Source organism: Ranitomeya imitator, chromosome 5 (assembly GCF_032444005.1).
Source record: "Ranitomeya imitator isolate aRanImi1 chromosome 5, aRanImi1.pri, whole genome shotgun sequence".
NCBI lineage: Eukaryota > Metazoa > Chordata > Amphibia > Anura > Dendrobatidae > Ranitomeya > Ranitomeya imitator.
Window position 1 is genome coordinate 488,018,139 of NC_091286.1, and position 25,349 is coordinate 488,043,487.

General features: G+C 40.5%; 1 protein-coding gene across 2 annotated transcripts in view; it reads left to right on the forward strand.

Annotated features, from left to right (window-relative positions):
* The window catches only part of SI (sucrase-isomaltase), a 427,600-nt gene that overhangs the window by 315,086 nt on the left and 87,165 nt on the right, over positions 1 to 25,349 (forward strand). For both annotated transcript variants that reach the window (XM_069727394.1, XM_069727395.1), the window contains 5 exons: positions 1,969 to 2,079; positions 2,266 to 2,328; positions 4,140 to 4,256; positions 4,562 to 4,646; positions 10,662 to 10,800. In XM_069727394.1, coding sequence (XP_069583495.1) covers positions 1,969 to 2,079; positions 2,266 to 2,328; positions 4,140 to 4,256; positions 4,562 to 4,646; positions 10,662 to 10,800 — 515 coding nt within the window. The remainder of the gene's footprint in view (positions 1 to 1,968; positions 2,080 to 2,265; positions 2,329 to 4,139; positions 4,257 to 4,561; positions 4,647 to 10,661; positions 10,801 to 25,349) is intronic.

Below are 25,349 nucleotides of genomic sequence, written 5' to 3' on the forward strand. Positions count from 1 at the left end.
TCCAGGCACAACTGCATTACCCTCTACAACCACCGGAGGGAGCCCAAAAGCTGAATTCACAACACACATGTGTTTGCATGCATTTTTAAACGCATGCGTTTTTATAGAAAAACAGAAGAATACACACAGATAAGCCACCCCCCAACCCTAACCCTAAGGGATCCTAACCCTAACCCTAAGGGTTAGGGTTAGGATCCCTTAGGGTTAGGGTTAGGATCCCTAGGGTTAGAGTTTGTGTTTTAGGGTTAGGGTTAGGGTTAGAGTTTGTGTTTTAGGGTTTGGGTTAGGGTAAGAATCCCTAGGGTTAGGGTTAGGGTCCCTAGGGTTAGGGTTAGGGTTAGAGTTTGGGTTAGGGCTAGGCTTAGAGTTTGTGTTTTAGGGATAGGGTTAGGGTTAGAGTTTGTGTTTTTGGGTTACGGTTAGGGTTAGAGCTTGTGTTAGGGTTAGGGTTAGGATTAGAGTTTGTGTTAGAGTTTGTGTTAGAGTTTGTGTTAGAGTTTGTGTTAGAGTTTGTGTTATGGTTAGGGTTAGAGTTTGTGTTTTAGGGTTAGGGTTAGGGTTAGAGTTTGTGTTTTAGCGTTTGGGTTAGGGTTAGGATCCCTAGGGTTAGGGTTAGGGTCCCTAGGGTTAGGGTTAGGGTTAGAGTTTGGGTTAGGGTTAGGCTTAGAGTTTGTGTTTTAGGGTTAGGGTCAGGGTTAGAGTTTGCGTTTTTGGGTTACGGTTAGGGTTAGAGTTTGTGTTAGGGTTAGGGTTAGAGTTTGTGTTAGAGTTTGTGTTATGGTTAGGGTTAGAGTTTGTGTTACAGTTTGTGTTAGAGTTTGTGTTAGGGTTAGAGTTTGTGTTTTAGGGTTAGGGTTAGAGTTTGTGTTTTAGGTTTAGGGTTAGGGTTAGGATCCCTAGGGTTACTAGGGATCCTAACACTAACCCTAACCCTAGGTATTTCTGTTTATAGTGGGTTTTCTAGTTGATTTTGATGATTGGCAGCTGTCACACACTTCTCATCATGCGTTTCAAAAACGCAAACGCAGGAAAAAACGCATGTAAACGCATCAAAACGCCGCGTTTGTGTTAAAACATGCAAAAACGCATGCGCCTTTAAAATGCAGCGTTTAAACACGTTTAAACGCGTTTTTTCACCATATGCATTTGCATTTAAAACGCTGCATTTTTAAACGCAAATGTGAAACCAGCCTAAGCTGCATCTCAGAGTAGCAAGTCAGGCAAGATGGTTGCTTCCAGAAAATAGTGTGAAAAATATACAGTCAGAAAAATAGAGTTATATTTTCTTTATAAACGTTTGCTTGTTTTGGCATATTATGTCAAAAGTTAAGAAATGACACATAAGCCGTGAACTTCACTGATTCCAAGAATACAGTAGGTGTGTACCTACTTTTGTTGTAGCTTTCTTTTCAACTGTTAAAGCCAAAATTCTAGAAAGTTATGCCTTGTTTTTAGTGTAAAAAAACCACAAGATGCAGATAATTAAATGAAGTATGCTGTACCATTATATTTTATTTCATGACATATCAGTTATTTTGTGCCAAATGTTTGCTGTACGCTACACTTTAAAAGTTTGCAGAAAAAGTGCAAACATTCAACATACCATCCTACGTCACTTAGCATTTTACTGTTTCTTACTTTTGCAGAGCCCTTTACCATGATGGATGGTTTCTGATGAAATAGTACTTTTGTCACAATCACACTCTTCCCTGTGCCATATCTAAGAATATGACATCCGTCCAATAGAAAGAATGCATTTTATAATGATTTCTGGTCATGGTAGATTATCATGTCCACTTATTTTAGTTACATGTGAGAAAGATGTTACCGTTTCTGTTACCGGAACATATGGGATTTTAATCTTTAAATTACTTGATAAAATTTGAACATATGCACAAATACATAAGAAAAACTATATTTCTATATTTTTCATATTTACTTGCCTGACATGACGTTTCTTTACTATAGGATCCAGCTATTGCAGGAAATGAGACTGAACCATACCCTGCTTTCACAAATGGAAGGGACAAGGATGTGTTTATAAAATGGGATGACAAAAGTGACATTTTATGGGGCAAGGTATGGTAAAACCAAAAAATGTCATTGGTATATCCAGATATGGAATGTATATTGTATTACCGTATATTTCCTATGTAATGTAGTAGACATTGTATTTCAAATTGCACATAAAATGTGTCAATGTTTCATTTTGGTGCAATATCAAGAATTAATATATTTTTTTCATTGTGATTTTATTTTTATCAGGTGTGGCCAGATTTACCTAATGTAGACATCGATAACTCACTTGGTTGGGATGAGCAAGTTCAAGTAAGTATTACAATAGAAAAAAATATAACCTCACTGTAGAAATACATTTCTAAATTATACTAGTCGCTAGCCAGTGGTCATTGGGAGTGTTTGCTCTTTATATTTGTGGCTCCTTAACCATCCCAATAAGGTTTAGGCTTCTATCAGTAAAAAAGAAATAAAAATAATCATTATTTAGATAATAGTAGTAGATTCTGTAGCACCAGGCGCTCTCTTTAGTTGTCCATCAAATGAATTGTCAAGTGATTGACCATATAACTATTTCCTCTCTCGTATATCACAAATCTAACTGCAGTATCTGAGAGGAACCACCTCTGGAGCAGAAAGGACCAAGGAGACAACTAGCGTCATGAGAAGGGGCTAGGAAGCAATGGGCTGTTATAGTATAGAAGAGGGTGAACTTATCCAGCAAGGTCCAGTGAAATGTGTAGCACAATGTATGTGCCACAATATGCTCTGAAGAGGAATGGATTATTTTTTATGTTCTTGAAGCCATCTTAAAATGTTAGGAGTTGTCCGAGCTTAGATGTGATAAAATAGCAAAATAACACACTTAGAAAATACCCCACCACTCCATCACTGCTTCTCAGGAAGTTTCATTAGCCTTGGTTAACTGCCCTGCAATGATGATTTTATAATTAAATACATGCAACCTCTGCAGTCAATCATTAGCCTGGGCATTCATGTGTTAATCACTGCATATGGCAGCGATTAACTATAGCACTCACATTCAAGAAGCTGGTACGTCATCACTAGAGATGACTAGCACTTGCTGAATAAGCTGCAGAGGGAACCCGGCTTCCTGGATTGTGCCGGCCGATCAGCTCTTCGGGGCCATAGCTGCATGTATCGTGTTATGACAAATGCATGCAGAGCCTGTTTGTTGGCCTCTCCATGCATGTGTTGTGACTGTCACACAACTGCGACACATGCAGCTGCAGTGCCCATCAGCTGATCGGCTGGCATGATCCAGTAAGCCAGGTTCCCTCTGCAGCTTATTCAGCAAGCACTATAGCTTGCCAAATAAGAGGGAACCTGAGCAAATTCGCTCATCTCTAGTCATCACTTCTGGACAGCTAACAAGAGAGATACCAGGGTAGTATGAATAATTTTCTTATAATATCAGATTCCCTTATGTTAAGAGAAAAAAAATAAAGTCAGAGTAAGAGAGAAAAAAATCAAGATTGTAAAAATCCCTGAAAAAAATGAATACAGGAAGGAAATATATCTTGGTACCGTGTTAGCCAGTGGATAGAAAAATATTTAGAATTGAGAGTCCTCAGTGGTTGATACCTTTTACTGGCTAACTGAAAAGATGGTAACAAATTTCAAGCTTTCGAGACTACACAGGTCTCTTCATCAGGCAAAGACTCAGGCAGTCTTTGCCTGATGAAGAGACCTGTGTAGTCTCGAAAGCTTGCAATTTGTTACCATCTTTTCAGTTAGCCATTAAAAGGTATCAACCACTGAGGACTCTCAATGAAAAAATGAATACATGTTTTCGACTACTTCTCCATACATTCTCTATTGGGCTGCTGGAGAAAGCTGAGCACAGTGCTTGACAGCTCCTTAGGCAGTAAATAGAGCAGTAGTCGAACATGCACACAGTAGATCCATCCCAACAAGGGACCCAAGTGCTCTGACCACCATCAGCAAGTTATCACCCATACTATGGAGAGGCGATAACTTGTTTTCACCCAAGAACCCCCGTTAAGGCTAGCAAGTCATGAACACGTGTATAAGTGTGCAATTAGAACATTTGCTAAACTATTACAAGCTGCTCTAACTGAATATGTATATTTTGTATTTAGCTTTACAGAGCTCATGTAGGGTTTCCAGATTTTTTTAAGAATGTGACAATAGAATGGTGGAAACAAGAAGTGAAAGATTACAGAGAAAAGCATATTAGATTTGATGGTCTGTGGATTGTAAGTATGATTATTTTTTAGTTTGCATTACAAATGTAATTTAATATATTAATTAAAAGAAAATCAAAAATAAATTAAATTCCTCTTATCTTTTTCAACGTTTAAATTGAGATACAAAGTTTGAAATTCAAAATGATTTTCATTTTGGAGAAATAGCCTGTGGTTATAATAAGTTAAGTTTATTTTTACCGTTTAATTATTTTCATTTACTGGTTTGCTAAAATTTGTAATTATAATATGTTTGTCTTAAAACATTCAGGCTAAAATACATACTGTATATCTTTATTGAGACTTTCTATTTCTAGGATATGAATGAACCTGCAAGTTTCGTGCATGGATCTGTAACTGGTTGTAGAAATCAAACCCTGAACAAGCCTCCATACATGCCAGGTATGGGAATTTATGTCTTATTTAAAAAATCATTTATATATATTGTATATGATTCTAAGAAACAAAAGCAAGGTAACATAAATGTGTGCACACGCAGACATATATATGTATTTACAGTGCCTTGCGAAAGTATGCGGCCTCCTGGAACTTTTCAACCTTTTCCCACACATCATACTATGATGTTACCACCACCATGTTTGACAGTGGGGATGGTGAGTTCAGGGTGATGAGCTGTGTTGCCTTTACGCAAAAAGCTCGATTTTGATTTCATCTGACCAGAACACCTTCTTCCACATGTTTGGTGTGTCTCCCAGGTGGTTTGTTGCAAACACTTTTTATGGATATCTTTGAGAAATGGATTTCTTCTTGCCACTCTTCCATAAAGGCCATATTTGTGCAGTGTACGACTGATTGTTGTCCTATGGACAGACTGACCTACCTCAGCTGTAGATCTCTGCAGTTCATCCAGAGTGATCATGGGCCTCTTGGCTGAAACTCTGATCAGTCTTCTGCTTGCTTGAGATGAAAGTTTAGAGGGACGGCCGGGTCTTGGTAGATTTGCAGTTGTATGATACTCCTTCCATTTCAGTATGATAGCTTGCACAGTGCTCCTTGGGATGCTTAAAGTTTTGGAAATCATTTTGTATCCAAATCTGGCTTTAAAATTCTCCACAAGAGTATCACAGACCTGCCTATTGTGTTCCTTGGTCTTCATGATGCTCTCTGTGCTTCAAACATAACCCTGAAAGTATCACAGAGCAGGTTCATTTATACTGAGACTTGATTACACACAGGTGGATTATATTTATCACCATTAGGCATTTAGGTCAACATTGGATCACTCAGAGATCCACAGTGAATTTCTGGAGTGAGTTTGCTGCACTGAAAGTAAAGGGGCCGAATAATATTGCACGCCCCACTTTTCAGTTTTTGAATTTCCACAAAAATTTAAAGTAGCCAATAAATTTCGTTCAACTTCACAATTGTGTTCCACTTGTTGTTGATTCTTCACAAAAAAATTACATTTGGTATCTTTATGTCTGAAGCATTAAATGTGGGAAAAGGTTGCAAAGTTCCAGGGGGCCGAATACTTTCGCAAGGCACTGTACACTGTGTGCTAAATTATTAGGTAACTTGTATTTTAGTGGATTATTTTTATTATTGATCAACAACTATGTTCTCAATAAACCCAAAAGACCCATAAATATCAAAGCTTAGTATTTTTGAAAGTTGGCGTGTTTTTTTTTTTAGATTAGGCTATCTTAGGAGGATACCTGTTTGTGCAGGTAACTATTACTGTACAAAATTATTAGGCAACTTAATAAAAAACAAATATATTCCAATCTCACTTGTTTATTTTCACCAGGTAAACCAATATCACTGCACAAAATTTTGAAATAAACATTTCTGACATGCAAAAACAACACTCCAAAAAATTAGTGACCAATATAGCCACCTTTCTTTATGATGACACTCAACAGCCTTCCATCCATAGATTCTGTCAGTTGGTTGATCTGTTCACGATCAACATTGCGTGAAGCAGCCACCACAGCCTCCCAGACACTGTTCCGAGAGGTGTACTGTTTTCCCTCCCTGTAGTTCTCACATTTTATGAGGGACCACAGGTTCTCTATGGGGTTCAGATCAGGTGAACAAGGGGGCCATGTCATTATTTTTTCTTCTTTGAGACCTTTACTGGCCAGCCATGCTGTGGAGTAGATGGAGGCATGTCCTGCATGAAAATCATGTTTTTCTTAAACGATACCGAAATCATCCTGTACCACTGCTTGAAGAAGTTCTCTTCCAGAAACTGGCAGTAGGTCTGGGAGATGAGCTTCACTCCATCCTCAACCCAAAAAGGTCCCACAAGTTCATCTTTGATGATACAAGCCCATACCAGTACCCCACCTCCACCTTGGTGGCATCTGAGTTGGAGTGGAGCTCTCTGTCCTTTACTAATCCAGCCTCTGGCCCATCCATCTGGCCCATCAAGAGTCACTCTCATTTCATCAGTCCATAAAGCCTTTGAAAAGTCAGTCTTAAGATATTTCTTGGCCCAGTCTTGACGTTTTATGTTATGTTTCTTGTTCAAAGGTGGTCGTTTTTCAGCCTTCCTTACCTTGGTCATGTACCTGAGTATCGCACACCTTGTGCTTTTTGTTACTCCAGTAACGTTGCAGCTCTGAAATATGGCAAAACTGGTGGCAAATGGCATTTTGGCAGCTTCACTCTTGATTTTCCTCAATTCATGGGCAGTTACTTTGCATCATTTTTGCCCAACACACTTCTTGCGACCCTGTTGGCTATTTGCCATGAAACACTAGATTGTTTGGTGATCACGCTTCAAGAGTTTGGCAATTTCAAGACTGCTGCATCCCTCTGCAAGACATCTCACAATTTTGGACTTTTCAGAGCCTGTCAAATCTCTCTTCTGACCCATTTTGGCACAGGAAAGGAAGTTGCCTAATAATTAGGCACACCTTATACAGGGTTTTGATGTCATTAGACAACACCCCTCCTCATTAAAGAGATGCACATCACCTGATTTACTTAATTGGTAGTTGGCTCTCAAGCCTGATCAGCTTGGAGTATGACAAGATGTATAAAAATTATCATGTGATCAAAATACAACTTGCCTAATAATTCTGCACACAATTTATATATAAAAGAGTCAATTAAACGTTACCAGTATATGCATTGTGGGTGTGCATATAAATACTGGACTGTGGTGCAATTAGCATTAAAACACACAAAAAACCTGTGCTCTTATTCAACAACATGTTTCTTTAGAATTATTAAAATCATTGCTTTATTTAGGTGTGCGCCTACTCTTCATCTTGTTTCATGTCTACTGCACACCAATTGCCCCTTGCTTGATATATTTATATGCATTATTGGTTTTAACATTAACCTTTTATAACCAGACAGAATCTTTCAAGTAGTTAATATCAACAGTGAAAAGTATACTGACTATTCATTGTCAAACCTAAGAAAATGAACAAATGCTCTGCTGTAAATAAGTTAAATGCAATAATGCATGTCACAGTTTGGGTTTGGCAGCTTAATAAAGCTTGTTGAAAGGCTGCAGCACAGCCAATCAACAAGCATTAAAGCTATGGGCACCTCCGGCCCCATCTCATCGATGCCAAGTAAAGGCGCAACATGACCCAGCCTGCAAAAGATAATAAAAATAATAATTAAACACAGCGATGTGCTGTCCACCTTATATTTTCTAACAACCCAATGGGCAGACCTTAAAAAAATTATACTGGGGGCACCCCCTATTTTTTATAAAGAGCTAAAGCATATCAGACAGCTACGAGCTGATATTTATAGGCTGGGAAGGTCCATGGATATTTTCTCTTTCCTAGCATAATAAGACCAGCTCACAGCTGTCTGCTTTCCCTTGGCTGGTTGTAAAAATAGGGCTTACAGCACATTGCTTTATTAAATTATATATTTTTTATTTTACACTGTCAGGCACGGTTCCATTACTTCACTGAAAGTGCCCACATGGGGCCCCCCCTATTTTTAATAACCAGCCAAGTCAAAGCAAACAGGGTGGGAAGGGCTATGGATATTGGCCCTTTCTCAGTCTATTAAGATCAGCCCTTGGCTGCCCCATAAATATTGCTTCTGTTAGATGCTCCAATTCTGGCACTCAACCTCAGCTCGACCCTATTGCCCTGGTGCATTAGCAATTCGGGTAATGGCATTGTCAGAATAATGTCAGCTGTGTAATGCCTGCTGGCATCAAGCTCACAGGTCAGTAGACCCAAATACCAGGTATAAAGAATACCTTAACACACCACTCACAAAGAGAAGGTAAAGGGATAACAAAATTTTTATTAAGTTACAAATCATACACATATTATAGTTAAAAACACACAAATATCCGAGGAAAGGTGTTTACTCAAGCCAAATGCACAGACAGGACAGAGGAAAAGTATTCAAGTTCTAGAGTCATGTGTAAAGTGTATACCTATTGGTGAATACAACAGGTACAGCCAACTATAAATGGCCCAACAAGTGCAGCGTGCATAGTGCAAAAGATCCATGCAATACATAGGTCAGATGGTCACTGAACACATACCCATATCGTCTGCCCGTCCTCCGTCACTGAGGCCCCTATTAGACACCTTCGTTATTAACCCCTTCATGACGGGAGTAATTTTCATTTTTACGCTTTCATTTTTTGCTCCCCTTTTTCTCAGAGCTATAACTTTTTTATTTTTCAGTAAAAATGGCCATATGAGGGCTTGTTTTTTGTGGGACTAGTTGTGCTTTTGAACAACACCATTGGTTTTAACATGTGTACTGGAAAACGGGAAAAAAATTCCAAGAGTGGTGAAATTGCAAAAAAAGTGCAATTCCACAATTGTTTTTTGTTTTGTTTTTTACTATATTCACTAAGTGCTAAAACTGACCTACCATTATGATTCTCCATGTCATTATGAGTTCATAGGCACCAAACATGTCTAGGTTCTTTTTTATTTCAGTGGTGAAAAAAATGTCAAAATTTATTAAAAAAAAATTGTGTCATTTTCCGATACCCATAGCATCATAATTTTTCATTATCTCAGGTTGGGTCAGGGCTTATTTTTTGAAAGCCTGGCTGACATTTTTAGTCATACAATTTTGGTACAGATACGATCATTTGATCGCCCGTCATTGCATTTTAATGCAATGTTGTGGCTACCAAAAAAATTTAATTCTGGCATATTGACTCTTTTTCTCATTACGCCATTTAGCGATCTGGTTAATTCTTTTTTTTATATGGATAGATCAGGTGATTCTAAATCCAGCGATACCAAATATGTGTATGTTTGATTTTTTTATTGTTTTATTTTGAATGGGGAAAAAGGGGGTGATTTGAACTTTTATTTTTTTTACTTTTTTATATTTTAAAAACATTTTTTTTTACTTTTGACATGCTTCAATAGTCTCCTTTGGAGACTAGTAGCTGCCATAATCCGATTGGCTCTGCTACACGCAGGCGATGATCAGATCGGCTGTATAAAGCAGTATTGCTTACTTGATATAAGCGTCGACCATCAGGCGGGGCTCATAGCAATCTGGCAGTGACAACCATAGAGGTCTGCAAGACACCTCTGATTGTCATGCCAACCCATCGGTGACCTGCGATCACGTGACGGGGATCACCGATGGGCAGATTTCCGGCACGATTGCTGGAAGTGCATGTTAAATGCTGCTGTCAGAGTGTCAGAGAATGGCATTTAACGGGTAAATACCCGTCAGTGGATTGCAATTCCACCTGCGGCTGTTCCGGGCACATGTCAGCTGTTCAAACCGCTGACATGTGCCGGGAAAGATGTGGGCTTCGGCGGTGAGCCCACGTCAAAGGGAGGGTGTTCGATATCGGTGTACTATTACGCCCGATGTCAGAATGGGGTTAACCCAGTAAGTAAGAAAAGCACACAGAAAAAAAATCTTTGAAAAAACTTTGCAACAATTTCCCTTTTTTAACCATTTTTCTTAAAAAAAATTAATCCATACCGATCCACCATAATCCAAATGGAGGTCCTACAACAATTCCCATCTTCTTCAGCCAGCGTATGGAGCCCTTTCTAGAGAATCAATTTTCAAACATTGGAGCAGCAGCCACTACCAGATTTAACACTGTATCCCACAATACCCGGCTGCTGTGCATTGAGGTGAGGTCAGTGATGTTACCTCAGCTCACAGGTACCAGTTCTCACGAGGGCAACGCGAGAGCCAGAATGATGAGTGCTGAATGGGCAGATGTGAAATTTTTTCTAATAAAGGTCTTTTGTGTGTGTTTATTTCTTTTTACTACGGGGTGGTAATGGGGGGTCTCATAGACGGTAGTAATGGATGATCCTAAACTCTAGTATTAAAATCTTGCCATGACACATTTATTGTATTATAATGTCTGTTATCATCATGAAACTTGTAGTATGTATTTTATGTTATAGTTTTTATGCATTGCCACATATGTAAAATCTGTCACTACTATATAACATTTGCTTTTAGCCCTGAATTCAAAAAGTGAAGGATTGCAGCATAAGACTATATGTATGGACAGTCAACAAATCCTCCCTGATGGCACCCCAGTGAGACATTACGATGTTCATAATTTGTATGGATGGTCCCATGCTAAGCCTACTCATGAGTAAGTGAAATAATTTTAATATGTGGTTTTACTAACAAAGCTGTTAAGAATAAACCAGCTACATGTAGGTATATTCTTATTATTCAACTCTCTACCAATTTTTCAAAGGAAAAAATAGACAATTACATTACTGCAATTATGCTGCTTAAATTAAAAAATAGTCTAAGAGCACATCTAATTAGGCTAAATGTTAACACCATAAAGTTAACACAAAAAGAGCCATATATATTTGCAAATAATAAATATTAATTTTGTATATGGTAATTTCCATACAATAAAAACCAAAGAAAGAAACATAATGATCAAATACCCTGCAGTAAATAAATAGCATAGTGCATGAAAATAATATACAGTATGTAGTTAACATGTTTTTTGATAAAAAAATGTGAACCCTATCCTGCCTCGTCAAGGCAACCATAACTGGGACAGCCATACCTCTAATATTAAAACATTACCATATGTCAAGTGACATGCATGTAGATGAGGGCTGAGACGGATTGAGCCTAATTAGTGGACACACAGCCGAGGGAAATCACAAAAACAATGCCCAACTCAAAAGAAAGGCAGGCCACACCTTTATATGCACATGATGCAGAAAGACAGAATTAAAAACCCAAAGGTACGAACTGGGACAAAACATCGCAGGAGCCCATATGGGCTAATAAACCACAATATTTTGTCTAAGAAGGAGTGCTGTCTTTATGTTTTTGTACTATGTACTATATATTAAATAATTAAACTGCCTTTTATAAATATGTATTTCTTCATCAACAAATCAGCAAGGATTCTGGCTTTCACAGACCTGTTGTTTATTTTTTTTAAGAAGCCCTATATAGCCCCAGAGAATATAATACAGACCCCATAGAAATATAATGTAGCCCTCTAGAGAATATGATACAGCCCGCCTCCCCATATAATATAATGTAGCCCCCCAGAGAATATACTACAACCCCCATCCCATGGAATATAATGTAGCCCAGAGAGAATATAATACAGCCCCCCATAGAAAATAATGTAGCCCCCAAGAGAATAAAATACAGCCCGCTTCCCCATAGAATATAATGTATCCCATCAAAGAGTATGATGCAATCCTCCCCATAAAATATAATACAGCCCCATAGAATGCAATTCAGCCCCCTCATAGAATATAATACAGCACCCCATAGAATATAATAAAGCCCCCATAGACTATAATACAGCCTCCCCATAGAATGTAATACAGCCCCCCATAGAATATAATACAGCACCCCATAGAATATAATACTGCCCTCATAGAATGTAATACAGCCCCCATAGAATATAATGTAGCCTCAGAAAATATAATACAGCCCTCCCATAGAATATAATGTAGCCCCTAGAAAATATAATACAGCCCACCTCCCCATAGAATATAATGTAGCCCCATCAAAGAGTATGATGCAATCCTCCCCCATAAAATATAATACAACACCCCATAGAATATAATGCAGCCCCCATAGAATGTAATACAGCCCCCATGGAATATAGTGTAGCCTCAGAAAATATAATTCAGACCTCCCATAGAATATAATGTAGCACCTAGAGAATATAATACAGCCCACCTCCCCATAGAATAAAATGTAGCCCCATCAAAGAGTATGATGTAATCCTCTCCCATAGAATATAATACAGCCTCCAAATAAAATATAATACAGCCCCCCAGAGAATGTAATACAGCCTCCTATAGAATATAATACAGCCCGCGTAGAATGTAATGCAGTCCCCCATAGAATGTAATGATCTTTTTATTTAAAAACTCACTACCATATATTACAGAATATTTACATTCAAATCACAAAATAATAAATAAAGGAAATAAATATTGCTTTCTTACATCCCATTAACAATAACATTAGAAAACAGTGCCAAATCCCAACAGTTGCCTCTGCCTTTTCCTGGTCTATGGAACATTAATATTTATCTCTCTATACTGGATGGAGTCCAGTATAAAGTCCAGCATCAGACTGCGGCTGGACAGATCTCAAGGACTCCGTCCACCTGGACATCAATAGTATTACACAGAATCCCAACACCATCATTTCTCTCCAGCCCGAAGGACCACAATGATGGACCCAGTCTCTAGTCTCTCTTGGCTGCAGTCACATGGGCATTGCTCTTCAGATACTTCTCACTGTTCACATTAATGGAGCTTATTCTCAGCCGCATCCTGATCAGTTAGACTTTCTGGTCTTCTTCCTCCTTCCACTGCTGTCACCAGCAGTGCCCCAACTCTTCGTGGACACGGGAGGGTCAGGATCCATGCCATCAGAGACATGTTCTATGGTGTATGAAGGACCTTGATCCATCCGTGCCTCTTCTTGGTCTTCTTCTCCCAGTACATAGTAGCTTTCGGGACTTGTCTCCAGCAATGGAGACTCAGAGGTTTTCTGTGCTGCTGTTACTTTTCTGGAGGAATCCACAAAGGCTTTTTTCTTTTTACAGTCACATACCCGTCCACATCCACACTGGACACTGTGGTCAGCTTAACAGCTTCTACCGCTGCCGCTCGGACGGTTAGGAGACAACTTCTCTGGACACCTTAGGTCTCTCTTTAGTTACTGGTATTCTAGGCCCTACTTTAGTGGCTGACCATTGTTTAGATCTTAGTTTCATGGCCAGTGATCATAGTTTACGTCTTTCCTTAGCAGCTGAATGTACTTTATATGGTTCTTCAGTGGCTGGTGGTACTTCATGCCAGTAGCATATGCTTGTCTCAAAGAATAAGCCATGCACGTGTAAGTATACACGGACGGTACAATGAAACTGCAAATGGCTCATTAAATCAGTTACATAGAATGTAATACAGCCCCATAGAATATAATACAGCCCCCATAGAATGTAATACAGCCCCCATAGAATATAATAGATCCCCCATAGAATGTAATAGATCCCCATAGAATATAATACAGCACCCTATAGAATGTAATACAGCCCCCCATAGAATGTAATACAGCTCCCCATAGAATATAATACAGCACTCCATAGAATGTAGTACAGCCCACCATATAATGTAATACAGCCTCCCATAGAATATAATACAGCCCCCCATAGAATGTAATACAGCCCCCATAGAATATAATAGATCCCCCATAGAATGTAATAGATCCCCATAGAATATAATACAGCACCCTATAGAATGTAATACAGCCCCCCATAGAATATAATAAAGCACCCTATAGAATGTAATTCAGCCCCCCATAGAATGTAATACAGCCCCCATAGAATATAATACAACACTGAATAGAATATAATACAGCACCCCATAGAATTTAATAAAGCACTCTATAGAATATAATACAGCCTCCCATAGAATATAATGTATCCCCCATAGAATGTAATAAAGCCCCCCATAGAATGTAATACAGCCCCACCCCGAGAATGACCCCACAGTCCAGCACTCATTGAGAGACTAAAAAACCACAAACAATCCTCACTTCTTCTTGTGCACCATGCTGCTCCTGGCTCTGATCTCAGCAGCTTCAGTCTGCCTAGCCACACAGCTGGTATGCGATGATGTGGCTCTGGCCCTCCTACTGTGCACTCATTACCAGAATTTATTACATCTGTTTGAACTCATAACCTGTATAAATTACATCTGTTCTAAGGACACTGGGGACAAAATTGCAGACCTGCACAAGACTCGAATGGGCAACAGGACAATAGGCACGCAGCTTTGGAGAAACACATGATGACTGTCAATATTCCTCAGTCTAGGATTTCATGCAAGATCTCACTTTGTGGGGTAAGGATGACTCTGAAAAAGGTCAGGAATCAGCCCAGAATTACATGGGAGGACCTGGCCAATGACCTGAACAGAGCTGAGACCACAGTCTCAAACATGCAAGAGAAGTATGCTGCCTTCCAGGTGCGATGATCAAGGATGTGACCGATAGGATACCAAAGCTCTTCAGCTCCAAGGACGTCCACCCATTTCTTCTGATACATGTTGGCACCAATGACACGGCAAGGAAGGACCTACCGACAATCTGCAAGGACTTTGAAGAGTTGGGGAAGAAAGTAAAGGAACTGGATGCACAGGTAGTTTTTTCTTCTATCCTTCCAGTAGACGGGCATGGCACCAGGAGATGGAACAGGATCCTTGATGCAAACAACTGGCTAAGACGATGGTGCAGACAACAAGGATTTGGATTCCTGGACCACGGTGTGAATTACTGGTATGATGGACTCCTCGCCAGAGACGGACTACACCTCAACAAACCTGGGAAACACACATTCGCCAGAAGACTCGCTACACTCATCAGGAGGGCGTTAAACTAGAAGAAGAGGGGACGGGAAGAAAAACATTAGACTCGAACAAAGACGACCCAGGAAAACATACTCAGAAGGGAGGTAAGAACATTTCTAAAACAATCCACAGTGAGGAGATTGGAACAAAACAAAATCCTCTGAACTGCATGCTCGCAAACGCCAGAAGCCTGACAAACAAGATGGAAGAACTAGAAGCAGAAATATCTACAGGTAACTTTGACATAGTGGGAATAACCGAGACATGGTTAGATGAAAGCTATGACTGGGCAGTTAACTTACAGGGTTACAGTCTGTTTAGAAAGGATCGTAAAAATCGGAGAGGAGGAGGGGTTTGTCTCTATGTAAAGTCTTGTCTAAAGTCCACTTTAAGGGAGGATATTAGCGAAGGGAATGAGGATGTCGAGTCCATATGGGTTGAAATTCATGGAGGGAAAAATGGTAACAAAATTCTCATTGGGGTCTGTTACAAACCCCCAAATATAACAGAAAGCATGGAAAGTCTACTTCTAAAGCAGATAGATGAAGCTGCAACCCATAATGAGGTCCTGGTTATGGGGGACTTTAACTACCCGGATATTAACTGGGAAACAGAAACCTGTGAAACCCATAAAGGCAACAGGTTTCTGCTAATAACCAAGAAAAATTATCTTTCACAATTGGTGCAGAATCCAACCAGAGGAGCAGCACTTTTATACCTAATACTATCTAATAGACCTGACAGAATAACAAATCTGCAGGTGGTTGGGCATTTAGGAAATAGCGACCACAATATTGTGCAGTTTCACTTGTCTTTCACTAGGGGGACTTGTCAGGGAGTCACAAAAACATTGAACTTTAGGAAGGCAAAGTTTGAACAGCTTAGAGATGCCCTTAATCTGGTAGACTGGGACAATATCCTCAGAAATGAGAATACAGATAATAAATGGGAAATGTTTAAGAACATCCTAAATAGGCAGTGTAAGCGGTTTATACCTTGTGGGAATAAAAGGACTAGAAATAGGAAAAACCCAATGTGGCTAAACAAAGAAGTAAGACAGGCAATTAACAGTAAAAAGAAAGCATTTGCACTACTAAAGCAGGATGGCACCATTGAAGCTCTAAAAAACTATAGGGAGAAAAATACTTTATCTAAAAAACTAATTAAAGCTGCCAAAAAGGAAACAGAGAAGCACATTGCTAAGGAGAGTAAAACAAATCCCAAACTGTTCTTCAACTATATCAATAGTAAAAGAATAAAAACTGAAAATGTAGGCCCCTTAAAAAATAGTGAGGAAAGAATGGTTGTAGATGACGAGGAAAAAGCTAACATATTAAACACCTTCTTCTCCACGGTATTCACGGTGGAAAATGAAATGCTAGGTGAAATCCCAAGAAACAATGAAAACCCTATATTAAGGGTCACCAATCTAACCCAAGAAGAGGTGCGAAACCGGCTAAATAAGATTAAAATAGATAAATCTCCGGGTCCGGATGGCATACACCCACGAGTACTAAGAGAACTAAGTAATGTAATAGATAAACCATTATTTCTTATTTTTAGTGACTCTATAGCGACAGGGTCTGTTCCGCAGGACTGGCGCATAGCAAATGTGGTGCCAATATTCAAAAAGGGCTCTAAAAGTGACCCTGGAAATTATAGGCCAGTAAGTCTAACCTCTATTGTTGGTAAAATATTTGAAGGGTTTCTGAGGGATGTTATTCTGGATTATCTCAATGAGAATAACTGTTTAACTCCATATCAGCATGGGTTTATGAGAAATCGCTCCTGTCAAACCAATCTAATCAGTTTTTATGAAGAGGTAAGCTATAGGCTGGACCACGGTGAGTCATTGGACGTGGTATATCTCGATTTTTCCAAAGCGTTTGATACCGTGCCGCACAAGAGGTTGGTACACAAAATGAGAATGCTTGGTCTGGGGGAAAATGTGTGTAAATGGGTTAGTAACTGGCTTAGTGATAGAAAGCAGAGGGTGGTTATAAATGGTATAGTCTCTAACTGGGTCGCTGTGACCAGTGGGGTACCGCAGGGGTCAGTATTGGGACCTGTTCTCTTCAACATATTCATTAATGATCTGGTAGAAGGTTTACACAGTAAAATATCGATATTTGCAGATGATACAAAACTATGTAAAGCAGTTAATACAAGAGAAGATAGTATTCTGCTACAGATGGATCTGGATAAGTTGGAAACTTGGGCTGAAAGGTGGCAGATGAGGTTTAACAATGATAAATGTAAGGTTATACACATGGGAAGAAGGAATCAATATCACCATTACACACTGAACGGGAAACCACTGGGTAAATCTGACAGGGAGAAGGACTTGGGGATCCTAGTTAATGATAAACTTACCTGGAGCAGCCAGTGCCAGGCAGCAGCTGCCAAGGCAAACAGGATCATGGGGTGCATTAAAAGAGGTCTGGATACACATGATGAGAGCATTATACTGCCTCTGTACAAATCCCTAGTTAGACCGCACATGGAGTACTGTGTCCAGTTTTGGGCACCGGTGCTCAGGAAGGATATAATGGAACTAGAGAGAGTACAAAGGAGGGCAACAAAATTAATAAAGGGGATGGGAGAACTACAATACCCAGATAGATTAGCGAAATTAGGATTATTTAGTCTAGAAAAAAGACGACTGAGGGGCGATCTAATAACCATGTATAAGTATATAAGGGGACAATACAAATATCTCGCTGAGGATCTGTTTATACCAAGGAAGGTGACGGGCACAAGAGGGCATTCTTTGCGTCTGGAGGAGAGAAGGTTTTTCCACCAACATAGAAGAGGATTCTTTACTGTTAGGGCAGTGAGAATCTGGAATTGCTTGCCTGAGGAGGTGGTGATGGCGAACTCAGTCGAGGGGTTCAAGAGAGGCCTGGATGTCTTCCTGGAGCAGAACAATATTGTATCATACAATTATTAGGTTCTGTAGAAGGACGTAGATCTGGGTATTTATTATAATGGAATATAGGCTGAACTGGATGGACAAATGTCTTTTTTCGGCCTTACTAACTATGTTACTATGTTACTATGTTAAACATTACCATTAGAAACCTACACTGCCATCATGGATTTAAATACTACAGGACACACAAAGTCTCCATGCTCATGTCAGCACATATCCAGGCCCATTTGAAGCTCGCCAATAACCATCTGGATTATCCAGAGGAGGCACGGGAGAAGGTCATGTGGTCAGATGAGACCAAAATAGAACTTTTGGGTATCAACTCCAATCTGTGTTTGAAGGAAGAAAAAGGATGAGTACAACCCTAAAAATACCATCCCAACCATGAAGCATGGTGGGGAAACATCATAATTTGTGGGTGCTTTTCCGCAAAGGGGACATGATGGCTGCACAATATTGAAGGAAGGATAGATGGGGCCATATATCGTGATATTTTGGCCAACAACTCCTTCCCTCAGTAAGAGAATTGAATATGAGTTGTGGCTGGGTCTTGAAGCATGACAATAACCCAAAATACACAGCCAGGGCAACTAAAGAGTGGCACTGTAAGAAGCATTTCAAGGTCGTGGAGTGGCCTAGCCAGTCTCCAGACATGAACCCAGTAGAAAATCATTGGAAGTAGCTGAAACTCAATGCTGCCCAGAGACAGCTCTGAAACTTGAAAGATCTGGAGAAGATATGTTTGGATGAATGGGCCAAAATCCCTGCTGCAGTGTGTGCAAACTTGGTCAAGAACTACAGGAAACGTTTGACCTCTGAAATTGCAAACCTATGTTTCTGTACCAAATATTAAGTTCTGTTTTTCAATTGTATCATTTACTTATTTCATGAAATAAAATGCTATTTTATTATGTAAAACTCATACAAGGTGATTTTTTGAATTTTTTTTTAAGATTCTGTCTCTCACGGTTTTATATATTTACAATTTCATCTTTTACTTTTTAAAAATCACAAAAAGGAAAAAGCAAATTTTACGGAGGGTGCCCAAACTTTTACATACCACTGTATGTCATGGGATGCAGAGGACTTTAAACAAGTTTGTTTTAAAGCTATAAACTAATTCAGTAGGCTGGGTAACCCCTTTAATCGCTTTCAAAACATGCAAACTTAATTTTATCATTAAGAATAATGGAACACTTTTAAGCCTTTTTTAATCAGACAGTCCAATTAAAACCAATGAATATTGCCATAATGCCCAACTACATTTTATTGTTGGTACTCCAGTCCAAACATTGATGCTTCTACAGCGTTTTTCCAGTAGAATTGCTTCCTGATTACTGTCTCATTACTTCAAGTAATCAAAACAATCCATCCCTTAATTATTTTGCCTCAGGTACTTAAAAAATTAGAAACATTAATATTTTAACAGAATTTATGCAAAATACAGTTGAATTACCTATTGGCTTATTGGCCACTTTATTGATGTTAATAGCAAACTTGTGTTTGCCAAAGTAAAAAAATGATGATATATCTTACTCCGGAGTAAAAAAGTAAGCATTGAGTCTTTGATGATTAATACAATTTCATCATTCTAAAACAATCTTGACTCGAGCACTAATTTTCTTTCTAAAAACAGTATTTTGGCAGTTAATGAATGTCTTAATGACAATACATTAGGGATGTTTAATTTTCACTTCATTGAGCAAGAAAGAGAAAAAAAATGAAGAAAAAGCATTTTATGGGTATCCATGACCTGAAAATCCTTGCTAATTTAAATATAACTGTAATGAAAGAAAAAATCAAGGTCACTTCCCTTTTTGATTGAAAGTAGGTTATATCTGGCAGGGAACCAACGTTTCATTATCAACCAAGGTTTAAAAATGATGAGAGTGCAATAACTAACCTCATTATTTTACCCATAGATGAATATTAAGTTGAAATGTATTGCAAAGGAAGATGAAGATGTAGATGGCATGATTTGTTTCTAATTTATCAGATGATAAAACCAGTGTTTTATATTATAACACCACTAGTAATAGCGAAAATGTAATTTCTGCCAACATAAACCTAAATTTACACAGGGGTGTAATTTGTGGAGATAATGCTAATTAAATTCCTACAGTAAGTGACAGTACGATCTAGGAATGTAGAAATCATGGGTTTTGACAAAACTAAATGCACTAGACTTCTGGTGCAATTTGAATCAGATAACTGGAGGGCATATCTTGCAACACATTTTTCTTATTTTGTTTTCCCTTTTTGTGGCTTTTTAACAAGGAAAAGTGTATGTATTTCTCGTAAATTGGTACCTTTTAAATTGTGGCACTATACTTTACCACAATTTCAACTAAAGTCCTGGTCACCATTTTCATCATGACTTCAGAATAGCAAAAAGCAGATCCAATGAGATTTGAATGCAGGATTTTACCGGAAAATGATTTGCAGCAAATATTTTTCTCAAATTGAAGGTACTGTGTTCTGTCTTCCTCCACGTAGGATGCTGTATGGATTCCAACATACGGCTAAACCTTCATCCACATCCCAGTAAACAGACTGTGTTGATGCTTAAGTCTTATTTATTAGGGTGATGATAACCAAAACTATAACGTTGAACAACAATGGTGGACAGTATTCATAGTAGATGATCGAATAGTGAATGATGTTGATGTACAAAGTGGATGTTCAGTGAATAATCATAGTGAATGACTGATCATAGTGGATGACTGGTGAAAAACTGTAAAGAATAACAGCATTTTAGTATATGCACATACAGGGTGCAATCACATAAATAACTGGGACATAACAGCAAGAATTATACAGAGAGCATTACACAGTAATTCTAACAGCACTGCCCTATTCTATACAAGAATGCATCTATCTAAATGCAGAGCACACATTAACCTAACTGCAAGCTGCAAAGCACATCTGCCTAACTATATCTGACTATTGGAGCTGCATAAGGCTTAAATACTAACACAAACATAAGATGCATTATACCTTTATAAACGTACCGAGATCTGTTAGGACAGGGGTAAGAAAGTAAGCGAGACAGGAGCACGTGTGCCTCTCTGCAGATCTGAGGAAAATGGCTACTGAAGCTTGTCTTCACAAGAAGAATGTGGGCGGAACTAACCCATAAGACATTGCTCTTAGGAGGGAAAGGTTGGTAAACAACATGAAAAGTAGGCAACTGATGACCTTCAGTGGCCACAACTTGAATAACATGATAATTAACTCTCTGCACATTAAGATGGGCAGAACACTCCCCGCTTGGTGTCAACAGATGCCACAATTAGGTTCTTTTGGGGAAAATAATAATACAAGCTTGGTAACGGGTCTGAGGAACAGTTTGTTTTCTCCAAGCTTGCACACTCTGACCTCTACTTTCCGCACTTTCCCATCTTTACTGGGCAGGGTCTTAATGACTAGGCCGAGTGGCCACTCGTTCCGATGTGACTGACTGTCTTTGACGAGTACAACATCGCCAGATTGAATGTTTGGGCGGTCTTTCTGCCACTTTGTCCTGCTTTGCAGAGTGGAAAGATACTGTTTCCTCCATCTATTCCAGAAGACGTTGGACACGCTTTGTACCTGCCTCCATTGTCGTCTGTAGAGGTCTTTGTCATTGAATTCTCCGAGTGGAGCTTTCGGGACACAGGTTTTCTGTGTGAGTAACATTGCAGGAGTAAGGATGGATGGATCTCCAGAATCACTAGAAAGTGCTGTCAGTGGCCTGGCATTCATGATGGCTGAGACCTCTGCCAAGAACGTGGATAAACTCTCTTGTGTAAGTCTGGTGTTAGCTTGCAAGAAGATAGAGTCTAATATTCTGCGTGCTATCCCTATCATCCTTTCCCACGCACCTCCCATGTGCGAAGAGTGTGGTGGATTGAAGGTCCAGGTACATCCTTGCTCACCTAGATACCTTTCCACATTATCGATGTCCAGATTGGAAGGGATTTGGAGTTCTCTTGCCGCTCCAACGAAATTCGTACCTCGGTCAGAACGAATATGCTTCACAGGTCCTCTGATTGCGATGAAGCGTCGAAGTGCGTTTATAAAACTTGATGTGTCCATCGATTCGATTACTTCGATATGAACGGCGCTGATGGACAGACACGTGAATAGAACCGCCCAACACTTTGCTTCCGTAAGTATTTTTCTAGTCCGTCGTGTAGCCACAGACCAAGGACCGAATACATCTAGTCCAACATTGGTGAAGGGAGGTTCAGAACTGAGTCTGTCGGGTGGAAGATTGGCCATCTTCGGATTTTGGAATGTGCCCCGGAGTTTGCGACACGTAACACAGTCGAAGATGAGTTTGCTCACTCTTCTCTTAGCTCCAACTATCCATAGTCCAGCTGCCCTTAGGTTTCCTTCAGTGAACAAACGGCCTTGGTGTCTCACCAAGACATGATGGTGTTGAATCAGCAGGGTTGTTACGTGATGACGTCTAGGAATTATCACCGGGTGCTTCTCTGAAACTTCTACCTCAGCTTCTTGAAGACGACCACCGACTCTCAGCAGCCCTTCTTGATCGACAATCGGATCGAGCTTCCTCAGCCCACTGACCTCAGGAATGGGTTGTCCCTTGTTGAGGTTGTCTATTTCTCTGCCATAGGTTTCTCTTTGTACGGCACGAAGTATTATAACCTTGGCTCTTTCCAGGTCGGGAGCAGTAAACGCAAGCCTGCAGTGATGCCAACCTTTACAACGTCTCTGGCTATCAGGTAGTGCTGACTTGTAGGACTGGGTTACATGAAATAGACAAGCTATAGCTCAAACAAGTGACTTCCATGTGGAGAACCTGCTGAACCGGTGAGATTCGAGGTGGCAGCTTGAAATCTCTGTATGTAGAGCAGACACTTGAGGTCGGATCTCTTCATCTGTGTCTGGACCCACTAGTTCGAAAGTTTCAGGCCTGCTGATGTGGGACATCGAACGGTACAAAGAGGTAGGACCTGTGAACCATGAAATGTCCTTCAGATGACTGGGTGCAACGGATCTAGTCGCGTGGTCCGCAGGATTGTGGTGAGTAGGTACGTAGTGCCACTGATTAGGGTCGGTGGATCTTCTTACCCGAAGTACCCGGTTGCTGACGTAGACATAGAAGCGTCGTGTCTCGTTACAGATGTACCCCAGTACCACCTTGCTATCGGTGTAGAACTCTGCATCCCCGATCTTCAGGCCCATCGCTTCCGAGACCAGCTCGGCCAACTCAACTGCGAGGACAGCAGCACAGAGTTCCAGTCTGGGTATCGTGTGTTCACGAAGTGGCGCCAATTTCGTCCGGCTCATAACGAACCCGATATGGCATTGTCCACTTACGTCTGTGGATTTGAGGTATGCTACTGCTGCAATCGCTTTGACTGATGCATCACAGAAAATACAAAGTGTTTGCGTTTTGACCTCTGTGGATGGCACAGGAGCATACGGTCGTTTCACACGAAGGTTGGTCAGGGCTTCAAGAGACTTCCTCCACTCTGCCCACAGGTCAACCTTTCCCGCTGGAAGTGGATCAACCCAATCAGTAGTGTCTTGGGTGAAGTCCCTGAGCATCAGCTTTCCTTGGATGGTTACTGGAGCTACGAACCCCAAGGGGTCGTATAAACTATTCACGAAGGAAAGAACTCCTCTGCGCGTGAAGGGTTTCTCATCCTTGCTGATCTGAAAGGTGAAGGTATCTGTCTTCAGGTCCCACAGCAATCCAAGGCTCCGCTCCATAGGAAGGGGGTCGATGCTGAGGTCTAAATCCTTTAGATCGCTGGAATAGCCTTCAGAGGGAAAGGCTTCCATCAACTCTCGGCTGTTGGAAGAAATCTTGTGTAACCTTAGGTTAGACTGAGCGAGCATGTCACGAGTCCTCTTTAGTAGACTGATTGCGGCCTCACTTGTCGGTGTGGACTTCAAACAGTCATCCACGTAAAAATCCTTTTCCACAAAGGACCTGACGTCTGAGCCATACTCTTCTTCACCCTTTTTGGCAGAATGTCGGAGGCCGTAGATTGCGACCGCTGGGGAAGGACTGTTCCCAAAGATGTGTACCCGCATCCGGTACTCTGCGATGTCTTCGTCCGGGTCGTTGTCACGGTACCAGAAGAACCTCAGGTAGTTTCTGTGTTCCTCTTTGACGAGAAAACAGTGGAACATCTGTTGTATGTCGGCCATAAATGCCACTGAATCTCTACGGAAACAGAGTAATACTTCCAGAAGTCTGTTGTTGAGGTCTGGGCCCGACAGTAAGACATCATTCAATGACACATCTTCGCATTTGGCACTTGAGTCGAATACCACTCTAATTTGACCTGGCTTCTTAGGATGGTACACTCCGAAGATGGGCAGGTACCAACACTCCTCTCCGTGTCAAAGTGCAGGTGCAATCTCTGCGTGGTTGTTCTGGAATATCTTTCCCATGAAGGTAAAGAAATGTTCCTTCATCTCAGGTGACTTCTTAAGCTTGTGTCTTAGGGAGATGAATCTGCTGTAGACCAATTCCTTGTTGTTGGGTAGGCGTCTCCTCTGAGGTCGAAATGGTAGAGGTGCGACCCAACTATTCGCCGTATCCTTGACTATTTGTTCGTCCATGGTGTCCAGGAATATCTTGTCTTCTATAGACATCGCTACCTTGTTGTCTTCCTTTGTCTCGTGGAAGACTACATCCTATGTGGTCTTGTTCACCTTCATAGGCGTGGTCTTCGTTGATAGGAACTGAGAAAGGGCAAGGTAGGGGAGTGCTGCTCGGTAGTTCCTTTACCAGCAGACTATTGTGACACGGCTGGAGGAGAGATGGACGTATGCTGGTAAGCATACTGTTGACTGAGACCAGCTTGTGTGCTCCTCCTAGACAGACATCTCCTACAATGACCCATCCAAGGTCTTGCCTCTGCGCATATGGAGCATTCAGTGAGCCGTTGATATATTCTCTAGTCTTGTGGACTCGTAGTATATCTCTTCCCAGAAGTAAAGCTATTGGCGCTTCTGGTTCCAACTTAGGTATCAGGTGGGCTATACGCTTCAGGTGGGGGTGATACGTTGCCACCTCTGGTGAAGGTATCTCAGACCTGTTGTCAGGAATCTGGTTGCACTCCAGAATGGTCGGTAGTGACAGACAGGTCTGGCCACCCATGGACTCCACTTTGTATCCGGTTGCTTTCCTCCCCGCCGTCTCGACGGTACCTGAACATGTCCTAAGGGAGTAGGGAGAACTGGGGCCTACAATGCTGAAGTTGTCAAAGAAGATGGACCTGGCTAAAGACCTATTACTTTGGTCATCTAGGATTGCATATATCTTGAGCGCTTTGTCTCTGTGGCCTGTTGGATAGACTCGGGCAAGGCAGATTTTTGAGCAGGATC